Source organism: Zychaea mexicana, assembly GCF_025766255.1.
Source record: "Zychaea mexicana strain RSA 1403 chromosome Unknown BDB00scaffold_92, whole genome shotgun sequence".
Taxonomy (NCBI): domain Eukaryota; kingdom Fungi; phylum Mucoromycota; class Mucoromycetes; order Mucorales; family Lichtheimiaceae; genus Zychaea; species Zychaea mexicana.
Genome location: NW_026516755.1, coordinates 147230 through 166938, shown reverse-complemented (window position 1 = coordinate 166938; position 19709 = coordinate 147230). Strand labels below are relative to the sequence as shown.

Below are 19709 nucleotides of genomic sequence, written 5' to 3'. Positions count from 1 at the left end.
TATTATATATATATATATATATATATATATGTAAAATGTATATCATACAATGGTATATGCAAAAATTTGAAATACATACAGTATCAAAGAATGGATAATTACAAATTGATGATGGCTGGATAACTTTTTGGGTTATTGATGCTACAGATGAGGATGCCATTCACAGGATCATCGCCATTGCACGACCACCTGCTTAATGAACGGTTTCAGCAACTGATCAACACGTCTTTTTCCTGCTCCATTCATCTTGTAAAGTAGTAAAAATGCTAAATTTTTGCAACCTGCAATATCTGCAGCGCTTTCATCGGTAAGTTGCATCAATCCTAACTCCAAAGACTCGAGCTGATGCATCTGATGGTATACCAAGCTTGTGACATCCGAAGTAGCTACTTGTTGATCGGGTTGGTATATCGATAGCTTCTTCAAGTTGTTGTTGGCAGCAACGCTGTGCAAGATACTGGTGGTCACTCCTGTGCAGTGATGAAGCGCGAGTTCGCGTAATGACGAAGTCCGACGACACACTGAATGATTGTGTAGCAACTGACTGAATCCTCGACCTCTTATATCAATATGTGATAACCGCAAGCATACAAGGTTTGGTAATTCTGCGACCGCACCGAAGATCACATCTGTTAGCATGCGTTGCTGATATTGATCGCTGTAACTTTCCAGGACAAGCGTTTCAAGGTTATCATAACCACGCAGCATGGCAGGGAAATGGTCGCGTAAAAACTCGGTGGTTGTGATGTCGCTTACTTTGATGTGAAGAAACGTCAAACGCGGTAATGCAAGTGTTGATAATTGAGTCCAATCCTTTTCGGAACCGCCCCTAGGTAGCAAACTCAGGATACGGAGTGAGTTTTGGCTTTTCTCAAGCCGGGACCGTAGTGGTATCACGGATCGGATACTGTGAAGCACTAAGCATTGTAGTTCCCCAGGACGACCTGCATTGATGGTGTTGTAATGCTGTTGGGCTAGCCCTCTTGTTGTCGCCGATGATGAATGTAGCGCGGAAACAGTGACATCTTCATAAAGCAATTGTGTCGTTTTTCGGGTAATGAGCGTCATCAGCTCAGGGCAACAATTGGAAAGTACAGGTAAAATCTCCTCGTCTAGTTCGCATCCATTCACTTCTAGGTGCAGGAGATGCGGACACCGCCAAATAAGTGGCCATAGTTGGAAAAGAGGTTGGATCGCCTGCCGCGAGTGCCGCTCCATTTGAGATAATAGTGTCTTGCGTGAAACTACACAATCCTTGATACTCCATGCAATGACTTTGATTGTCGTGAGGATTTGACATGCAGATAGTATGCGCGACAACGAGATACGCGTATCCTGGATCCGTGGCCAGTCGATGCGCAATTCGGTTAAGGTTTGCCCGACGTATGTCAAGGTGTTGTAAAGCAGTTCGGGTGACCTCATGTTTGCACCATGACCAGCTAGTAGCAAAGATTGTTTTTCTGACTGGATTAGCGATAATAATGGGATTAATAGCATTATCGCCCGCATTATTGTCAAGTTTTTCTTACCGGAGAAGCAAAGTTCCAATGACTCTAGATTCTTGAAAACATGTATTCTAAGAAACTCTGTGCAGTTCGTGGATGCTGTGACTTGATCATGAATGACTAATTTTCTAGTATGATGTAACAACGTGGATGGTATGCGGTATTGTCTCTTATATGGATAACGGATTTCCATTTGCCGCCAGAGACCATGATAGCTTAATAGCTTCGTTCTCCAGGTACCGCTTACTTGAGTGCATTGGATAGCCGTATAGGTGTCTAGATAGCTCACTATATGGCAAAATATTTCAAATGGACTTTGTGCAAGAAAGTCAATAAAACCTTTGCCACTACTGTTGCTGCCGCTGCCTTTGATGTTGACGTTTGTAGATGGTACTGTCGAAGAGTGTATAAAAATTGGTGCCACTGTTACAAATCGATCGGTTGACGCCGGATGTCGGAAAGGAATGCCGACATGATCAATCGCTTGATGTCTTCGAGATGATTTTCTTTTCTCCATCTTTAACTACTGTTTTTTATAGAAGAGTAAAGATAAAGGAGAAAGATCAAGGCAGGTACATATTCTCTTATAGCTTTAACATCCAAAAAGAAACAAAGGACAACGGCCCACCGATACGCTGACACCGTCACTGCTTTGGCGGGGCGGTTCATCGTAATGCTTAAGCTTTGCTGCTGCATAAATCGGCAACATACAACGCTTAAGCCCAAAATCCATCGTGTGAACTTTATTCTACTAGTAAAAAATTTGCTCGATCGATCCGCATTTTTCACATTTCCAATTTCAACTCCACTTCAACATCCTGCTCGTAGTAGTCTCAACTTTACATGAAAGAAATTACTAACATCGACTTGCCTACAAGAGTCTCCCTTTTCATACATGGCAGCTTGTTTGTTCCCTGAGAGACAGAGTACGCGTGAGAGTTGTAATTATGATTTCCAACCGCCCGATGAGATGCACAACTGTCAGATGGAGCTCTATTAAGGGGGCTGAAGTTGGACGAGGAGCAGCAGCCCTACATTTGAAGGCCACCGGTTTTTCTATATTGTTCTAACAACTTTTTGAATGGAAAGAGTGCGCATATTATACAACTTGCATTGCTCCAAACTATACATGTATATAGCAAATAAACTATGCGGAAAACTGAACTTGATTCAGCCAACAGCCAAGAGGTGAGTGCATTAATTGTATTAACGCACTAAACCAATGTCAAATTTCGGCCGATTCTTAATAGTAACAAAAATAGCAGTCGCTGTAGCTCGTCATCAACGCTCTTCCACAATATCAACGGCTTAGAGCTGGTACATATTAGTATTGCTATACTGTCCTTTCATAATCTTAATGTCCTGCTTGTTAAATATCGATCTATTTTATCCTTATTTGTCATTTTTACCTCTTCATCTGTTTCAAGCTACAACAGTTGACGAATTGACGTCAGAATTTGTGCTTCACATCGAAGGATGCTTGTTTGTTTATATGTATTACTCCTAGCAGATGCCTTATTTGGAACAATTACATACATAAAAAACTTATGACATCGGTAGCATAATCAAATAAGGCCGAGAACTGTTATAAATAAATAAAACGCAAAAGAAAGATGCGTACCAAACACTAGCGATAAACTAAGTAAGTTCTCGTATTATCTACATACGAAAGCCCAAAACTGCCACTTGTAATCAACGGATAGCTCAACCATATGATGAATGCACCCATAAAGCATCAAGAAAAACGTTAAGCATGTGTTGCACATCGAAGAAGTTTATGATATACAAATGCTCGTATACATCCTGACTGTTATTTGTTAACCTCAATTATATCATATGAAGCTCAATAATCACGGCAAAATAATTGCTTCTTATAGGCCTTTATACGACGAATGTTTGTGTTTGCAACGTTGGTTGGAACAAATGGAAGACATATGTTATTATAAATATGAATACTAGCTTTATTGTACAAGTACAAATGTGGGGATTAAAGGTACCAATATGAGCTCAACCGGCACATACCAGTAAAAACACTGGACGGCGGTACAAAAGGGTATAATAGACAATAAAACAATACAAGTAGGGGAGAGAGGTTTGTGCAAAACTATAATTTATCCATGATCCATTACTATCCTTTTCATCCTTCACATCCTTCACATCCTTGATATTCCATATTGATCCGTTGGACTTCTATCCGCTTCACGTACAAGAGTTGAGTGTCTTGTAGTGCACCGATTACTATGATTCCTCATGAAACGACGTGGCTTCTTGATAGTACTGCATCTTGCATCATTTTGTGAAGCATCAAAACTTTGGTGTTTTGCAGCGAAGCACTTCACGGAAAATGTATCCGAAAGTCGAATTTATATTAAATTAGACAGGGTCATGTGTCTGTTCTTTCGATTCCTCAATTCTGGCGCGTAGTTCGTTAACACGTCCTGGCTTGCATTCAAGCTAGCATGTAGTGAGGTGCCATCGTAAAGCCGCAGTTATTCTATCGACCATCGTTATCAAATCATCATGATTGGGAAGTACTCATGGATTTACTTAACTACATAAACATTTGGTTCCAATTAACTAGTTGGTACTTTAAATAGATCGCTTTTTCCGGCGGTTACTTATCAAGAGAAATGAACACTTGTGTAAATTTGCTTAATGGAACGGTCATTAATCAAGCTTATGTAAAATTCCTTCACGACAAACTGCCACTTTCAGATATCAACAGGGACGAGTATCTAATGTCAACAAAGCTAATTGCGCATTATGTATGGAGTAAAACTACTGTGATGATTTATTTTGCACTGACAAGGCAAATATGTTTGTGAGATATGCAAGTAGCGATAGTAGTGTAAGTGCAGTGTATACCTAGAAGAGATTGAAGGACAGGCCTTGAATGATTGTCTATCTAAATTATGAGCAGCTGTCTCGAACACATATCAGCTGAACAATTTTTTTACGTCGCAGTGAAATAGAATGAGTAGAACAAAAGGATGTGCGCGGGTAGTGTGCCCGTGGCGTATCCAAAATTATTCGAGATACTACAGTAGACAGCCACCATTATATAAGAAGCAACAGGATCATGATTCGATCGGGATAGTCATGTGTAGCTTACTTACAGCTCTAAACGACAAGTAAAGCATTTTGTACAATATATACTAAAACACACAAAAATATTCAGCTTTTTATAATTTTTTGTAATATGATAGGGTTAACAGAAAAAGAATAGATTACGAAAGACTTTACTACACAAATGATATATAATTTGTTAGTTTACAGTTGGGATCGATAGAGGAAAAACAGAAACCAAGATGCATGAAAGAAATCAAAAACAAAAAGAAAGTGGTGTTTTCTTTTGGGTAATAGGATAAACACAAAGGAAAAAGAATAGTTAATGATTATGGAAAACGGAAAAAGGAACAGATCCTCCAAAAGTTGCCGGGGATTGGTGGAAAGGCGAGAAAAACGCCAAGTCGCTTGCGGCTGCAGCGGCAGCGACAGCAGCAGCAGTACCTCCTGCTTCACTGCTGGGTCCAGCCATCCAAGGAGCAAGATAACCCATGGGCAATCCACCGTCTGCGAATTGTTGGGTTTGGTGGTGATGATGGTGATGATGATGCTGTGGTTGCTGCTGCTGCTGCTGCTGTTGTTGCTGTTGATGATGATGATGACGCTGCTGCTCACGATTGATCTTTCCTTGGATACGTTTACCATAGGGCGTGTTACGGATTCCAGGAAGCAGAGGACGAATGCAATCAACCAGCTACAGTATGCATTTAGTTTATTTTAGTGGATCAGCAACAGCAGCAATAAACAACGCAGCACAAAAATAAAAAAACTCATACATTTGCACGTTGGGTGGGCTCAGCGTAATCTAACGCAGTCTGGACAACATAGTTGGCATATGAATCACGTAGCAACTTTTCAAGTCGAGCACGATTCGTCATTTCATCGATCAAATGTACTCGCGTGTCGGCTTCAGCCACACGAATACACTAATGGAATAAATAAAGCGGATCAATTTTGATGTTAGTCGAAACCCTATCCTCTATAACAGATTTTCTTTTGTGAGTGATGACAAAAAAAGAGAGGTAAGAATGTAACCTTTTCCATGACATTCGAGCTAAATTTTTGTACTGATAACGACCCGACATGGCCAATAAATCGGCGGATCAGTAGATCGGAAAAGTGAGCATCACCCAAATCTAATACATATTGGACCACATAGTTTCCAAAGGGGTCTTGCACAAGCGTCAATGCGTGATTGATAATCTCCGTAACCAGCTGTGCCTATTATTATAATAACGGGGGTTGGGGTGGGGGGTTAGTAAAGGTTTGGATAAAAGTATTTTTTTAAGGGGCGAGTGATGGTGGATAGTGTGAGAGTAAATTTTTTTTTGTTACTTTTTGGTTTTCGACCGAATAGTCGATGCAGCGCTGCAGCACACAGCAGCCATGACGATGCGTGGCAACTTCAACGCAGTTCATGCTGACAGCATTGTAGATGAACTGCTTGTTATCCGATGACAGGCGATGCAAGCACCGCTGGATGACATGGTTGCCATTCAAATCCTTGATAAGTGTTACAACGTTGGGTGCCAATGCAACCACAGCTCGGTCGATCTAAACACATATACCCAACAGAGATAAGTATATACTAGTGTATGTATGTAAGAGTGTATAAACATGCAAAGCATGGTACGAAAGGTGTAAATACATTGCATTACAACTATACCTGTTCTGGAAGCGTGATATATTCAATCATTTTCTGGACAGCACGTGTACCATGCATATTAAGTGAGATGCTGACCATGTCGTGAGACACTTGTTCGACAATCAACGTGCGCTGCTCGTCTGTGCAATTCTCCATCAACTTCTGGCACAGATAATTACCAAACGGATCTATCGCCATTTATCAAATTAGTCGCTTTTGCTTTCTCCTGCCACTTCTTGGGTTGCTATCCAAGAGCTTAAACATCCTACCTGTCATGAGCTCCACGAAATATGGAAACACTTTCTCGAAGATTGTATCGCGCTGATCGTCTTTTTGTTCCTCTAACTTGCGTTGCAGGTACCGACAGCCGTACTGATCTTTGCACAAAGTGTAGATTTCATCAACAATATCCTCGAATCGAACAGAGGCAAAGCGATCCTGGTCATTGTGGCGTCGAGGTGTTGGTGGCGCTGAGGACTGTAGTTGCTGTTGCTTGTTTTTAGACGACGTGGGTGATGGAGGGGTGCTGTTATTACTAGTAGATTCGTTGAAGCTACTGCCGTTTGTTGTTGGAGAAGCTACAGGAGCACCAGAAGCTGGTGGTAATGGTGGCTGGTTCATATGGCGCATCAGGTGGGTCAAGATTAACGGGTTCATATTGGCATTGTTGCATGCAGCAGCGGCGGCGGCAGCCGCAGCCGCAGCTCCAGAGGAGGATGGTGGTACTGCTCCTGCTGCTGAGACCGTGTTGGTTGGTGTTGTTGCTGCTGCTGCTGTCGTTGCAGTTGTATTGCTTCCATGTTGGAAAAAAGGATAGCCCATCAAGGAGGGAAGGAAAGGGGGCAACATCCCATCTGCTGTTGCATATGGGTGCTGATGATGAGGCTGATGATAATGACTATGGTGTGCACCCACCAGTCCACCGTTGACACATGCTGCACCATTGTTAGTAGTGGTAGTAGCAGCAGCAGTGGGTTCTTTCTGTAGTCGTGCTGCTGCGTCCAAGCTCGATAGCCGTCGGGCTGCAGCAAGATCGGGATTTGAGTACGACGGCGATAGTCGGCTGCCTCTGATGCCGTCTAGGTCCAGCCGTTTGTTTGTGATGGCGTACGGAACGTCAACAGAGTGTTTGCGAAACAATGGCGAATGCATTATGTTGATGGGATCATTGCCATTGCCACCACGTAACATGGAGTCGCCACTGCCCCATTCCGAATGAGTTGTCGTGCTTGATGACGACGACGTGCTCTGCTGTTAATGTAATGTATTAGATAACGTGAAAAACAGGGTTAGGGACCCTATTTTTGAGAGTGTGTATGGATAGGTGAAGGAAGGGCTTGATGCTGTTTTTTTTTTCACAGGGTCGTTGGTTGAAGCAAAAAGAGGAGGTGGAGGGCTTGGGGGGAGGAAATATGTACATAGTGAAGGGAGAGGGGTTCGGGCATTGGCAAAACTTACAAGACACGGGTAACTTTCGCGACGGATCAGGGCCGGAAAGTGATTGTGTGTGGCATCCAACGATCGCCGCATAAAATTCGGATCGGTGGCTGTCATACCGCCTTGACGCCCTAGTGAATTGAAAAGAATAAACAGTGTTGATGAGCGAGCGTAGTCATTGAAGGGCCGTGAGCTGTCGGTTGCTAAGCAGCAACAGCGAGTTGTCATGGCGATTCAAAGTATTGACGCTACCTGGCTCATCCGAAGGCGGAAAGAGGAACCTGTCGCTTGATTGAGGAGTAAACGCCGTGCTGTCCGGAAATATGCCACGCATCGATCTCGGAACAGGTCTCCTGAAAGTGGTTACACGAGAGCAAGGGCATTTCAGTCTAATTTTCTCTCTTTCTTCCTTTCTGAAGACAGGGTTTCTTTTCCCCTTTGACAGATTGGCACTTACTTGTCCAAGGGATGCGGACCACCTCCACCACCACCACCAGAAGAAGAGGAGAGGTTCAATCCCTCCATATCGGCCAGCAGCTCCTGCTCAGACACTACTGCTGCTGCCATGCTGCCAGCGCCGTTGGTATAGGCAGTCGTAGTATTACTTGCTGTGTTGTTGTTGTTGTTGTTGTTGTTGGTTGGTGTTGTGCTGTCATGAGCAAATCGGTCTGGAGGCGAGTTAGGTGCTCTGCTGGTGCCACTGTTGTTGCTGGTGCCGTTGTTGTAGTGTTGTCGACGGGCGTTTGCAGTGATGGTGGTGGTTGTAGTTGTGGTAGTTGCTGATTTGTACGTATTAACCATATTTTTTTTCCCTAAACCTCCAGGGCACAGAGAGAAAAGACAAAATATAATATAACAAGGGAAAAAGAAAGAAAAAAATACAGTAGAGGAAAAGAGAGGGAAAGACGATAGGAAGAAAAGAAGGAAAAGAGAACACAGAGAGAGAAAGAGGAAGAGAGCAAGGGGAAAAGGGAGGCTGTCTTTTATCATTTTAGGCAGTTTTTTCTTGTTTGCTGCTTTGTTACTCTTGACGATGCTGTTGCTGCTTCAGCTGATTTAGCCCTAACTACTACCCCCTTTCCTTTATCCCGCTGTGCCATCCTCTGTATGGGTATCTATCACATCCACCCCCCGTATTCCTTCTCACTTTTTTGCCCTTGTGGAAAATCATCGTTGTCGTCCTTGTAGTCGAAATCCAAATAGACATGTACTCTACAGCAAATACACACGTGTGTACCTTTTAACCGTTAATGAATTAGCAGGGACCGTCTTGCTGCTAGTAGTGCAGCACCGGTAGTACGCTGCTCAATTCTGCGATGTAGTTATAGTGGAATTAATGTACCGAAGGACCATCATCACCACATATCACTATCATTTATCATATGTGGGCAATCAGAGTACATAGCTCACTAGTCCACAGATGGTCATCATCGCTTTTTTCGTTTATTATTATTTTCGGTATTATGCTTGGCATATCAAATATTTTGAACATGCATTCTGCTGCATGGCGATATTCCAGAGAGGGGAAAGGAAAAGTAAATAGATAAAGATTATAAAGGCACCTTTTTTTTCTTAAACTTCTTTTGGAAACAATACATACTCGTCGTCTATTGCTGAGCAACAGCATTCCGTTGTAACTCTGTCGTTCACAATACTGCTGCCACAACGGGACAAAAACATACTTTACCAACAGTGCTATTATATAGCAGTAATAGTAAGTATATAGCACGACGACGACAACGACAACGAACACTTCTTGCGCCTACTAATGCTGATTGCTGCTGTAATGGACGACAACAATCAATTATGTATAATAAAAACGGGGACGTGTGAAGCAACAAAGAAAGTATGTGCTCTCATTTCTGCTACGCACATGCCATTTTGCATGTTTGAGCATTTTCATTTTGCTACGCAGCATCATTGTGCCTCAAGAATTTGCCACAATGATCCCAAAGTTGGGTTCGTTTTTTTTTATCCGCACATTGAGCACACCAGGTATAATTCCTTTAATCCCATAATGAAAGCGGTTTTAAGTCTTTTGTTGCAGCCATGAAAGAAAAGCACACGACCGTATATGTTTATATTGCCTCAGCCTTTTTCTGTGTTGTTTCCCAAATTGATTAGATAAACAAACCCGTGAGTATCATAACAGAGAGATGGACGTAAGCCACACAAAGTAGTACACACACACACTCATGCATACGTACATACTGATCTATCCATCATTCGGACATCATCATCAGGATCCAGAAAACGTCTCTTTTTCTATTCTATGGTATTGGATGACGTTTGGGAAGAGGTCGAACGACATCAGCCCTTCTGCCTATTGAGTTATCAATAGTATTAACATGCATTTCCTACAGCATCGGAAGACACTAACTAAAACAACAGCAGCAAGGATTTCCACTTCCGCACCTCCCCCTCTTTTTATGTATTATTCACACTGTGCGTGGCACTTGACTTTCTGTTTGTTTGACAAAAAAGTTTTTGTCAAATAATTTTCTATGCTTATCATATCTATAAATGCGGGGCAAATGGTGGCATGTTTAAATGTACATACCGATAATTGCCCATATACCTACGAAGTATTCAGTGAGCAGTATATTAAGGCTTGAAACAATAAAGCTATTCATAGGGCATTACTAAAAACAGTCAACATGTTACTGTGTAAGCATAATACGTTCTACTACGCTGTTAGAATTTCTTTTAGCCTCTACTCGAGCATATGCCATGCTTCTTACGAACTATAAAACGCAGCTGTCAGGCACGCACCTCAGTAAAGTGTATTGAATAGGATCATGTGACACTGATTTGTTATGACAGAACAAAACTATTGATGATGTCCTTTAACAGCCCATGCTGATCACTTTGGCACATCTTGTAGTTTTCCATTCTCACAAGAAATATCATAATAGCTTACCTTCTTTACACTTCAGGCTTTTACACCATCGTTTTACATACTTTCGCGGATGATGCTTTGAGAGGACGAAAGTGCTTCAAATCGCCGAAAACAATATACCGCAGGATCTGCAAATATGCTCATCGTGAAGCACATTCATTGGTGCTATAATGACGAGACCAGTATGTATATACACATGCAAGAACTAACTATGACGGAAAAATGAAGTTGAAGACGCTTACAGAGTATGATCGTCCCCTTCTTCGGGATTTTCACGGACGATCATTTCGCGCTTCCTAGTATGTAGAAAAACTTGTTACCAGCTTCTGACTATGATTGAAGCCAGCTTGACAGCTGCGGCAGCAGCATCAACAGCAATAACAGAAGGAGAACACACATAGTCCTGAATTTATCACATGCAAATATGATGTTTTGAACGCGGCCAAACCAGAGTGGGTTGAAGTCTTATTGTTTTCGAAGTAACATCAATAGAGGACTGCCTTTTTAAGCGTTAAAAAGGGTGAATGCAGAATCGTAAAAGGTGAAGGTGAAGCTAAGTAAAAAAGAAAAGAAGAAGAGAGATAGCTTGGACTCTGTTTAAAGAGAATGGCTTGTGATAATTGTAAAATAAGAGAAGCAACGGAATGCAACGAACGACCTAGTGTAGTAACTTTTCACGCAATTGCTTTCATATCAGCTAGTCCGAATAAGAAGATGCGCTTGGAAAATACCGAGATATTTGACAGACTGAATGATGAAGATACTTAGTAGCGGAACAATAAGCAATGGGCATAAGTGCCCATTGTCTTTAAATAGCAGAGCGAAAGGGAGTTGTTTAAACTATGTAAGGCAGATTTTGAACGAGTGCTCATGCTGTGTAAAAACGTGCACATGCATCAGCAGTAAAAGAAGATAAAGCAATATGGATTTAGAGACCCAAGGGTACACAGAAGTATTCGCGATGCTATTCCAGTGTGTTTTAGTCTCAATTCAATTCGATATGTATATGTACGAATTTGCACGAAGCCAGATGAAGAACACGTGGGCGTCGTTATTAAATCGTCTGAAATACTTTTACAACTGACCATGCACAAGCTTTGCATAGAAATATAATCTGTATCTAGTATACTAGCACCACTTGTATTACTGATCCCTTATCTATTCGATTCTCTTGCTCCTCATTTTCTTTTTGAATATACAGTACTGTACATTGACACTCACCTACAGTATCCGTATCGGGAAACAAACCTTATACACGATAACATCAGCCTTTTGAACGTACCTGCTAAACCATTGATTACCAGATCGCTTATGTTACAGTAATATCATTCACAATTTGCTAGTTTTTGCTGCTTCATGAGTGTAGATTGTCGTCTTGAGTATTAATATTAAGCGTGGCACTCCATCAATGAGGCGCTTGCAGCCAAATGCACACCTATCAGCTATAATACTGTAAGTAAGGCGGGATGTCATTGGAAAGATTGAAGTGAGGGATAGTATAATCTTTGAGCTCATTACCGATTGAATTAAAAGTGACAGCGGGCAGCTCTAGAGCTTCTCTTGATGAGCTCTCCATATAGACCCATAGGTAATCTATTTGCCAGAGCCCATTAACAAAACCAGCATTTGATATAGTAATTATTCGGATATATCATAGTGATGGAAATTATGCCTCATTTCTTATAACACTATAGCGAGCGGCCACTGTATTGGACACCCAAAAAATGGCAATGTTTTGATGACTCCTTATTGCTGCTAGATACCTATTAATTTATTGCACATCATCTCCATTACCATGACAGCATATGTTTACGCTACTCACTTTACTGATAACTTGAACACTATTTTGTAGCATACGGGCGCAACAACAAATACGTATGTTGTTGATGTTGCCACATGCGAGCCATATTTCTATCATACTTGCAATCATAAACACCGATTTATGTGATATATGTCGAACGAGCTCTTGCTTTTTTCCTTGTTTGATAATGAACTCGGGGATGATCTTGCCCACCGGTGTTTTCCCATACTTTTCTTAACGATATAAAAAGGGTCTATTATGTAGCAATACTAGAGCTTTTAATTAATTGCTATGGAAACGAAGCCAAGATTACATAGTGCAAGAGTATTTTTTTTTCTTTCAACCAGGTATTTATGGCTTTATTATAATGGAAGACTAGGTGGCTTGCGCCATTGGGTCTATAGACGCTTCCTTGCAGTACGATAATTATATATGATAAGGAAGGGAAGAGCAGATAGTGTGTTGTAGCCAGCACAGAACCCACCCACCCTACTTGAGAGGTAAACGTTTTGTAGGGAGTGTATAGGGATGTGGGTTTATTATACAGCTAGTCTAAGTTATCCTCTGACGCCGGCTCCTTCCCGGTATCATAATCCTCGGTTAACCAGGTATCATATGTACAACGCCAAGAAAGTGCTATCCTGGTGCGTTCATGAAAAAGATACCGTATGCGAATACATTGTACTTGTATAAATTTTACATTCGCTTACATAGATGCATCAGTTTCGAAATGCTTAAAACAACAAAAATTACTCTATTTGGAAGATGACGATGAGGAACAAGGCAGGAAGTCTTCTTTGTTTGGTGTGTACTGCATACAAACAACAAACCCCTAGACAATAAATTGTCGGCCGTTGCTTATTGATGAGCCTGATTGCTTTAAGAAAAAAACAAACTGATATATACTCGAAAGGAACGATATACTACAACTCGAGCAAGCCCTCTCGTTGTGTAGTGTCGACGTTCAACACCGCCACTACCATCTACCACACCTACCATCCTTCCAGCACTTCTAGAAATTGCTGAATTACTAACATGAGCTTACCGATAATGCCAGTTTAAAATCCCGTCATTATTACACAGAGCGAGCTTAGCAGTAGCAATCACAGAGTGTGCCGTTTTAGAAACGTAACCTTCTTTTTCTTTTCTTCTTTTCTCTTTATTTTTGTGTATCACTATCATTATATACAACAATAGTCAATGTCGACAATTCTAGACCACTCACGTCGAATGTATGACCCGGCATCGCCCATTACTGCGCCAACTACAAGTCCTGGGTCATCTCATCAAAATGGCACTACCGGCACGAACTCAACAAGTGCCACCGCAAATAGCACAAACAGCGGTACTGGCAGCACTACACCGAGCAGTACTTCCAGTAGCAATAGTAACGGTGGTTGCAGCACGATTAGCAGTGGGAGCAGTACGAGTAGCAGCCATAACAATAGCAACAGCAACAATAACAACAGCCATAGAGTATGGAACGATTCGTCCATTGAATGTAACAGTAGTACCGAGAATCTTTCTACTTTTGAAGAAAACAACAATAAGCGATTATTGTCGGCCAAGTTAAGCGGCAGGACTACTAGCACAACGACTACGGCCAGCACTACCACTTCTACTACAGCCAACAACACTAAGAACAACCTCGTCTGTCACCACTTTTCATCTCATGCTCGACCCTCTACTTCACCACAACAACAATCGCCGGCTTCCCTGCCAAATCACATTTCCAATAAAGATCGATTGAATGCAAGTAGCATTGCCAAGAGCAACGGAAGCAGCAGCAAAGCCAACAAGAGCAAAAAGGACATTGTCCATTTACCCGGGGAATCGAGTTTGAAATCGTTACGCAAAAGAAGGCTCAAGGAAGCAAAATGCGACTATGAAGCGAGAATAGAACAGTATTTCCAGCAGCTTACGGTAGGATGTGGACGTGCAGATTGTATGAACCGGTTTTGCGCTACAGGCAAAGGTATGCCTAATAAGGTCAAAGCCCTTGCAACACTATGTTGCAATAAGGGTAGTGGTAGTAGTAGTAGCCATAGTAGTTTTGAGGAAATGATATCCAGCATCGAATGATGAACGAATTGAATGATTGATTTCTTTATTCTTGTTACTATTATAGGTGGTATACGCAATTTACATCGACAAGCAGCACTCGTTATGTCCATTCAACTTGCATCGAAACCCGAAAGTCGTCTTTGTCAATATCATACATTTTACGAGACAGCACCAAAAGCTCAACATGCGTGGGCTGCTGAGGAGGAAGATGAGGAAGAGGAACAGCACCAACAACCAGCACGTGCAAAGCCATTTTTGCTGTCCCTATTTTCGTCATCGTCTTTTCTGTCATTATTTGGAATGCAAGTTGATCACGATCAAACCAAGAACAGCAACAACAGATCCGGTTCAAGTAGTCCCAGTAGCAGCAGCAGCAGCAGTAATATAGTGGAGGATGACAACGACAAGAACAACAGATCAAACAAGAGTTCTCGGCGGCGGCGTCGAACGAAACGAGAGAATGGTAAGGGTGTGTGTGTGTGTGTGTGAGAGGAAGAATACGTGCCTTTTCCTTCTACTAAGAACACAAAACCATGTCTTCTATTCCCTTTATAGATGAGCTTCCAAATAAATCAAATCAAGTGCATGATGAACGAGACGGATTCATGGGATCTTTGTGTAACACGAATGTGGCGCCAAAACCGGAAAACAACAGCAACAACAATAAGAATAACAATGGCGATAACAGTTACTACTACCAACTCGATTCAATGAGCGATACTTCGACAACGACCAACAGCAGCTCTTACGAATCTGACACATCCAGTGAAGAAGGCATGTTACTTGCGATTCGACCAAACATCATCACCGACGTGCAAACAGCCATCGATCAAGTCCATCAGATGGTGACAGAAGACCCGCAAAAACTTAGCTATTGGTGTCGTGCAGTTTTCCAAAACTGGGAAGGCATTGGCAATAGTTTATTATCGAACGGATCACATTTACTACAACCAATCGGCCTATCATTCCAAAAAACCGAACTTGACGAATTGGCACTGTTTTATAGAACGATTCTTGGCGGCAGTGGTGTTAGTAGTAATTATGATATCCGGACATCCGAGACCGTGACGGAAAGTCTGGAAACATTGTTGGATAGAATGAACATGAATACGGATGGTATGACATCATTGACCACTGCTCAAGATGCCAAGTCGTCATCGTGTATACGTACTATGGTTGAATGGTGTCGAGCACTGCTTGCCGTGATGGAATGGATACGGATCCAACAGCATACGGAAGAACTGTCATCATCAGCATCTTCGGACGATTCCGCTACTGAAGGGCAGAGTGAAGAAGCAACATTCACGCTATCATCATCGTCATCTTCAGCAATTGTAGCAACAGCAACACCGTTCATGGCAGCTGGCGATATGTGGTCTGGGATCTTGTCACACAAGTTTATCCAAGTCGTGAACAAGATTGCATGTAATAGACAATCCGTGATCAGAGAGGTGCTGAAGCAGCATCTCGCCAGGTACGTTTGTCGAAAGAAGAGAGAGAGAGAGAGGCTTTGTTTTCGGATTTATGTAGCAAGCACCAACAGAAATCATTATACTTTTGCCTCACATGAAATAATTCTTAGTTTGGATGCAGTACGAATGCGTTCGCTTGTAACACACTTGCACAATTATCTGATCAATCATTTTCATACCGGGCCGTACAAACACGGTGAACAAGACTCGGTTGTCATGGCGACCAAGTTTTTAGAGCTTGCCTACGAAGCCAATTCACTATCATCTACTGCATCAGGCACAATTATCCCAACCAGTGATTTCAATTGCGAAGCCGTATGTAAGAAGCTCAACATCAAAAACGAGTATCGGATATGGAGACGTGTGTTACAATATGGCGAGGGGCGTCATTCGATATCCACCATTGCAGCATCACGACCGTCCTCTTCAGCGAGTCAGTTTTGTGGACTCAACGAACAACAACGACGCACGCGTCTGTTCCTTACAACAACCTCAACCTCCATTTTGTTACCGTACCCTTTTGCCAACGAATATCAATTCTCATGGTTCAGTTACCCGTTCCTATTGCCACCACCTGTCAAACGCAAGATCTTGCAACTTGACGCCATGTCGCAAATGTCGGCCGAGTACGAAGACGCATGTGTCAACCACACGCTTGTAGTTCATGCGCGACGTCTTTTGTCCGATGCACCGCGCATGGTCCGGAATCTCGAGACCAACTTGAAAAGTGCTACATGCCCGTACCTGCTTTTGGAGATCCGGCGCGAGCATTTTGTGCAGGACACATTCCATCAAGTGTCACGGCAATGGGTGAATATCAAAAAGCCGCTCAAGATCAAGTTTGTTGGCGGTGGCGAAGAAGGCATGGATCAAGGCGGCGTACAAAAGGAGTTTTTCAACGTGTTGTTTGAAAAGCTCATGGCTAAACCATTGGGGCTGTTTGATACTGATCCGGACACACGACTGCAGTGGATGCTTCCGGTGGTCAACAATGAGGACTCGTTACGAACGTATGAAATGGTGGGCGTCATGATGGGCCTGGCCATCTACAATGGCGTCATTATGAATCTCCAGTTCCCGCAAGTGCTTTGGAAGGTGCTTGTGCAACCCAGCGAGGCACGGATCGAGGCACTCGCCAATCGTCATGAGTTGTTTACGTTCCAAGATTTGTGTGAAGGATGGCCATCGTTAGCACACGGACTGCAACAGTTGTTGGATTGGCCAGAGGACGTGCAGGACGTGTTTTGTCGCAATTATGAGATATCCTTGGACGTTTTTGGCCAAGGTATCGCGACATGGCCATTGCAACCGGGTGGAACCGATGTACCCGTGACCAATGCGAATCGGACTGACTTTGTAAGGGATTACTGTACCCATTTTCTTTACTATGCCCAACGAGACCCGTTATTGGCGATCCGTCGGGGACTATGGAGCGTCATGGGCGGCTCAGCCATGGATCTTTGCACAGCCCAAGTGTTGGAAGTCGTGGCATGTGGTCAGCGCCAAAGCGCGGAAATAGATTTGGACGAGCTGGAACGCGTGACAGAGTATGATGATGGATACAGTGCTGAGCACACAACGATTCGGTAAGTTTTTCTTTTTACCTTGACTAGTTTTTGGTACTCACAACTATCTTTATTGATGGATAGACACTTTTGGTCCATTGTTCATCAAGAGATGACATCCGAGCAAAAACGCAAGCTGCTCTTCTTTGTCACAGCAAGCGACCGTGTTCCTGTAGGCGGATTGAAGGAGCTGACGTTTGTCGTACAGCGCAACGGACCGGACAGTGACAGGCTGCCCACAGCACTCACGTGTTTCAGTCGCTTACTACTTCCGGAATACGCTTCCCGGGAAAAAATGAGTGAACGTTTAATCACTGCCATAGAAAATGCCAAAGGATTTGGACTTGTCTAAGCAAGCTTTTCCTTTCTCACAATTTATTACATCGTTTACCCTGTATAATAGTTTCTTTATTGCATCACCTTGTTTCCTATTGTTGTTCTTTTCTTTTGTTTGCATTATATACCAGTATTTGACATCAGATTATAGATTGTTCGCAACGAGCTCAAAAGTGCGTGCGAAATGCATGGATGGTTTGTTTATATATGATCTTGAAAGGGGGGAGGAAGAAGTATGCAGAAGAAACAATTAAACAGCAAAAGATGAACGAGACGGGAAGTAATGTGTGTGTGTGTGGATATATAGCGAAGATGGGTTGTGATGATGTGAGGTTGAGTTTGAAGAAAGAAAACAGCAGAAGAACGATAAGTAATTAGGCACAAAGAACAATGTCGGCAGGGTTCTTCTGACCGCTGCTGCCGTTGTTGGTGGTAGGAGTAGTGTTTGTATTATCATCGGGAGTAGGGGCAGGAGAAGAGGGCGAGGATTCGGTGGTGGAGGAGGTATTAGACGAGGTAGAGGTAGAGGTGGATGAGCGCATCATGGGATAGGGACTCGGTGATCTGCCGACAACCTGTGCATTTGTGCCATGCTGTGAGGCAGCAAGGAGAGGGGCTTTGACATCGACGCCGAGCAATGGTGCCATGGGCTGCTTGCAGATATTTCCCCACCACTCCTCCAAGATGCGTTCGACCAGACGGCTTGTGGCAGGATCGACGTGAACATAGCTGCGTGGGGTGATCATGGCGCACAATGTGTTGTGGATCTCTGTTTGTTTGTAAGGTGCTCGTCGCAGCTGGGTATTGATGAGCAGTGGGCGGAGGACCCGGAGATAGGCATCGCGGAGCTATTGCGGCACGAGTTGATGTGAGTATGATATCCCAATATGTTGCATAAACTCTTGCTCTACACATTGTGTACAAGTAGACAAGAAGAAGAATGTTTTACCGCGGCTGCTTCACGCTCCTCGCCCAGATCGCAGACTTCTCGTAGCATGACATCGACAAGCACGTAAAGGTCATTTGTGTAAAAGTATTCGTACAATGCCGGCCGGGTGAAGACGCCGTACAAGAGTTTGAGGATGAGCAGCTTGACACATGCATCATCTACGTTGTTGTTGTTGTTGTTGTTGTTACACAGAAATGCGTGAGTAACCATAACAACCCTCCTAAAAATACCAACAATTCGGAGTAACCCACAGGAAGAAGGGGGGGGTGGATGAGTATATATACAAATTAAACAATACCTGACCGATTAAGCATGAAGATCAAATTAGCACTGAACGTGTTGGTTGTCCCTATACGTTCCGTCAAGACATCCAGCACCTTGTTATTGGGTTCGCCCTTGGACGCCATTAGAAACTGCTCGTTAAACACCAGCAACAGCTGGATGATGTCGTAGTTGAACGTCTCGTCAGCATCATTGACCATGGACTCCACCACGTCCAACAGATGGTTGAGGAAGCCCGGAGTAATGGCATCTATCATGCGAAAGCGTCGGAAAAATAATGATACATGAGCACAAAAAGAGAACAACCTGGTCTACAGTAGTTTGGGCTATAGGACTCACCCAAGTCAGCTGCGCGTAGCTTGGATACTTTGCACATTTCGAATGCAAGCACTACAGAAACGCCCATCAGTTTGTAGCTGTCCGTTGCAGTTTCCTGCAATATCTTTCTAAACAGCCGATTTTGTTTGTTCCGCCGTGCATCAGAGACAATGTACTTCATCCACCGTGGATCCTCCTTTCCCGCGTAGATCAAGATGGAATACGGGATCAGCAGATCACTGTCGTTTTCGTTTGTCGTTGCCAGAGCATGACGATGCAGTATGTGGCTCAGGATCGTTGTGCTGTGCTCCAAAAACAGTGTCGAATCGATCAGCTTGTATGCCATTCGTGCCCGCTCGGCAAGCGTCTC

The 19709-nt window shown here is 43.1% G+C and overlaps 5 protein-coding genes across 5 annotated transcripts; 2 read left to right on the top strand and 3 right to left on the bottom strand.

Moving 5' to 3' along the window:
• Positions 1-51: 51 nt before the first annotated feature.
• Positions 52-2227, bottom strand: BDB00DRAFT_844538 (uncharacterized protein). Its single transcript, XM_053125018.1, has 2 exons — positions 1530-2227; positions 52-1439 (listed from the first exon to the last, which is right to left on the bottom strand). Exons 1-2 carry the CDS (start codon positions 2020-2022, stop codon positions 169-171), a joined length of 1764 nt encoding a protein of 587 aa, XP_052975525.1. The 5' UTR covers positions 2023-2227; the 3' UTR covers positions 52-168.
• Positions 2228-4717: 2490 nt separating this feature from the next.
• Positions 4718-6837, bottom strand: BDB00DRAFT_962660 (armadillo-type protein; the record flags this gene model as incomplete). The annotated part of the gene is made up of 6 exons (XM_053129741.1): positions 4718-5265; positions 5348-5497; positions 5607-5792; positions 5907-6125; positions 6238-6404; positions 6486-6837. The coding sequence occupies 6 exons, from the start codon at positions 6835-6837 to the stop codon at positions 4894-4896; spliced, it is 1446 nt and encodes a 481-aa protein (XP_052975524.1). The 3' UTR covers positions 4718-4893.
• A 76-nt stretch (positions 6838-6913) lies between these two features.
• On the top strand, positions 6914-7643 carry BDB00DRAFT_844534 (uncharacterized protein). The gene has a single exon (XM_053125017.1). It carries the CDS (start codon positions 6933-6935, stop codon positions 7143-7145), a length of 213 nt encoding a protein of 70 aa, XP_052975523.1. The 5' UTR covers positions 6914-6932; the 3' UTR covers positions 7146-7643.
• A 5793-nt stretch (positions 7644-13436) lies between these two features.
• On the top strand, positions 13437-17894 carry BDB00DRAFT_634473 (uncharacterized protein). Its single transcript, XM_053118106.1, has 4 exons — positions 13437-14328; positions 14482-14880; positions 14973-17475; positions 17539-17894. Exons 1-4 carry the CDS (start codon positions 13554-13556, stop codon positions 17804-17806), a joined length of 3945 nt encoding a protein of 1314 aa, XP_052975522.1. The 5' UTR covers positions 13437-13553; the 3' UTR covers positions 17807-17894.
• Positions 17895-18164: 270 nt separating this feature from the next.
• Positions 18165-19520, bottom strand: BDB00DRAFT_771051 (uncharacterized protein; the record flags this gene model as incomplete). The annotated part of the gene is made up of 4 exons (XM_053119934.1): positions 18165-18638; positions 18740-18777; positions 19038-19271; positions 19361-19520. 4 exons carry the CDS (start codon positions 19518-19520, stop codon positions 18165-18167), a joined length of 906 nt encoding a protein of 301 aa, XP_052975521.1.
• Between the last annotated feature and the right edge of the window lie 189 nt (positions 19521-19709).

Excerpts from the sequence above, each read along its gene's own strand:
- BDB00DRAFT_844534 (XM_053125017.1), top strand. The coding sequence starts at position 6,933 with ATGGTGGTACTGCTCCTGCTGCTGAGACCGTGTTGGTTGGTGTTGTTG.
- BDB00DRAFT_634473 (XM_053118106.1), top strand. The coding sequence starts at position 13,554 with ATGTCGACAATTCTAGACCACTCACGTCGAATGTATGACCCGGCATCG. Across the intron at positions 14,329-14,481 it reads GTTTTGCGCTACAGGCAAAG|GTGGTATACGCAATTTACAT; the intron begins GTATGCCTAATA and ends TTACTATTATAG. Across the intron at positions 17,476-17,538 it reads GCTGAGCACACAACGATTCG|ACACTTTTGGTCCATTGTTC; the intron begins GTAAGTTTTTCT and ends ATTGATGGATAG.
- BDB00DRAFT_844538 (XM_053125018.1), bottom strand. The coding sequence starts at position 2,022 with ATGGAGAAAAGAAAATCATCTCGAAGACATCAAGCGATTGATCATGTC. Across the intron at positions 1,440-1,529 it reads ATTGGAACTTTGCTTCTCCG|CTGGTCATGGTGCAAACATG; the intron begins GTAAGAAAAACT and ends CTTTGCTACTAG.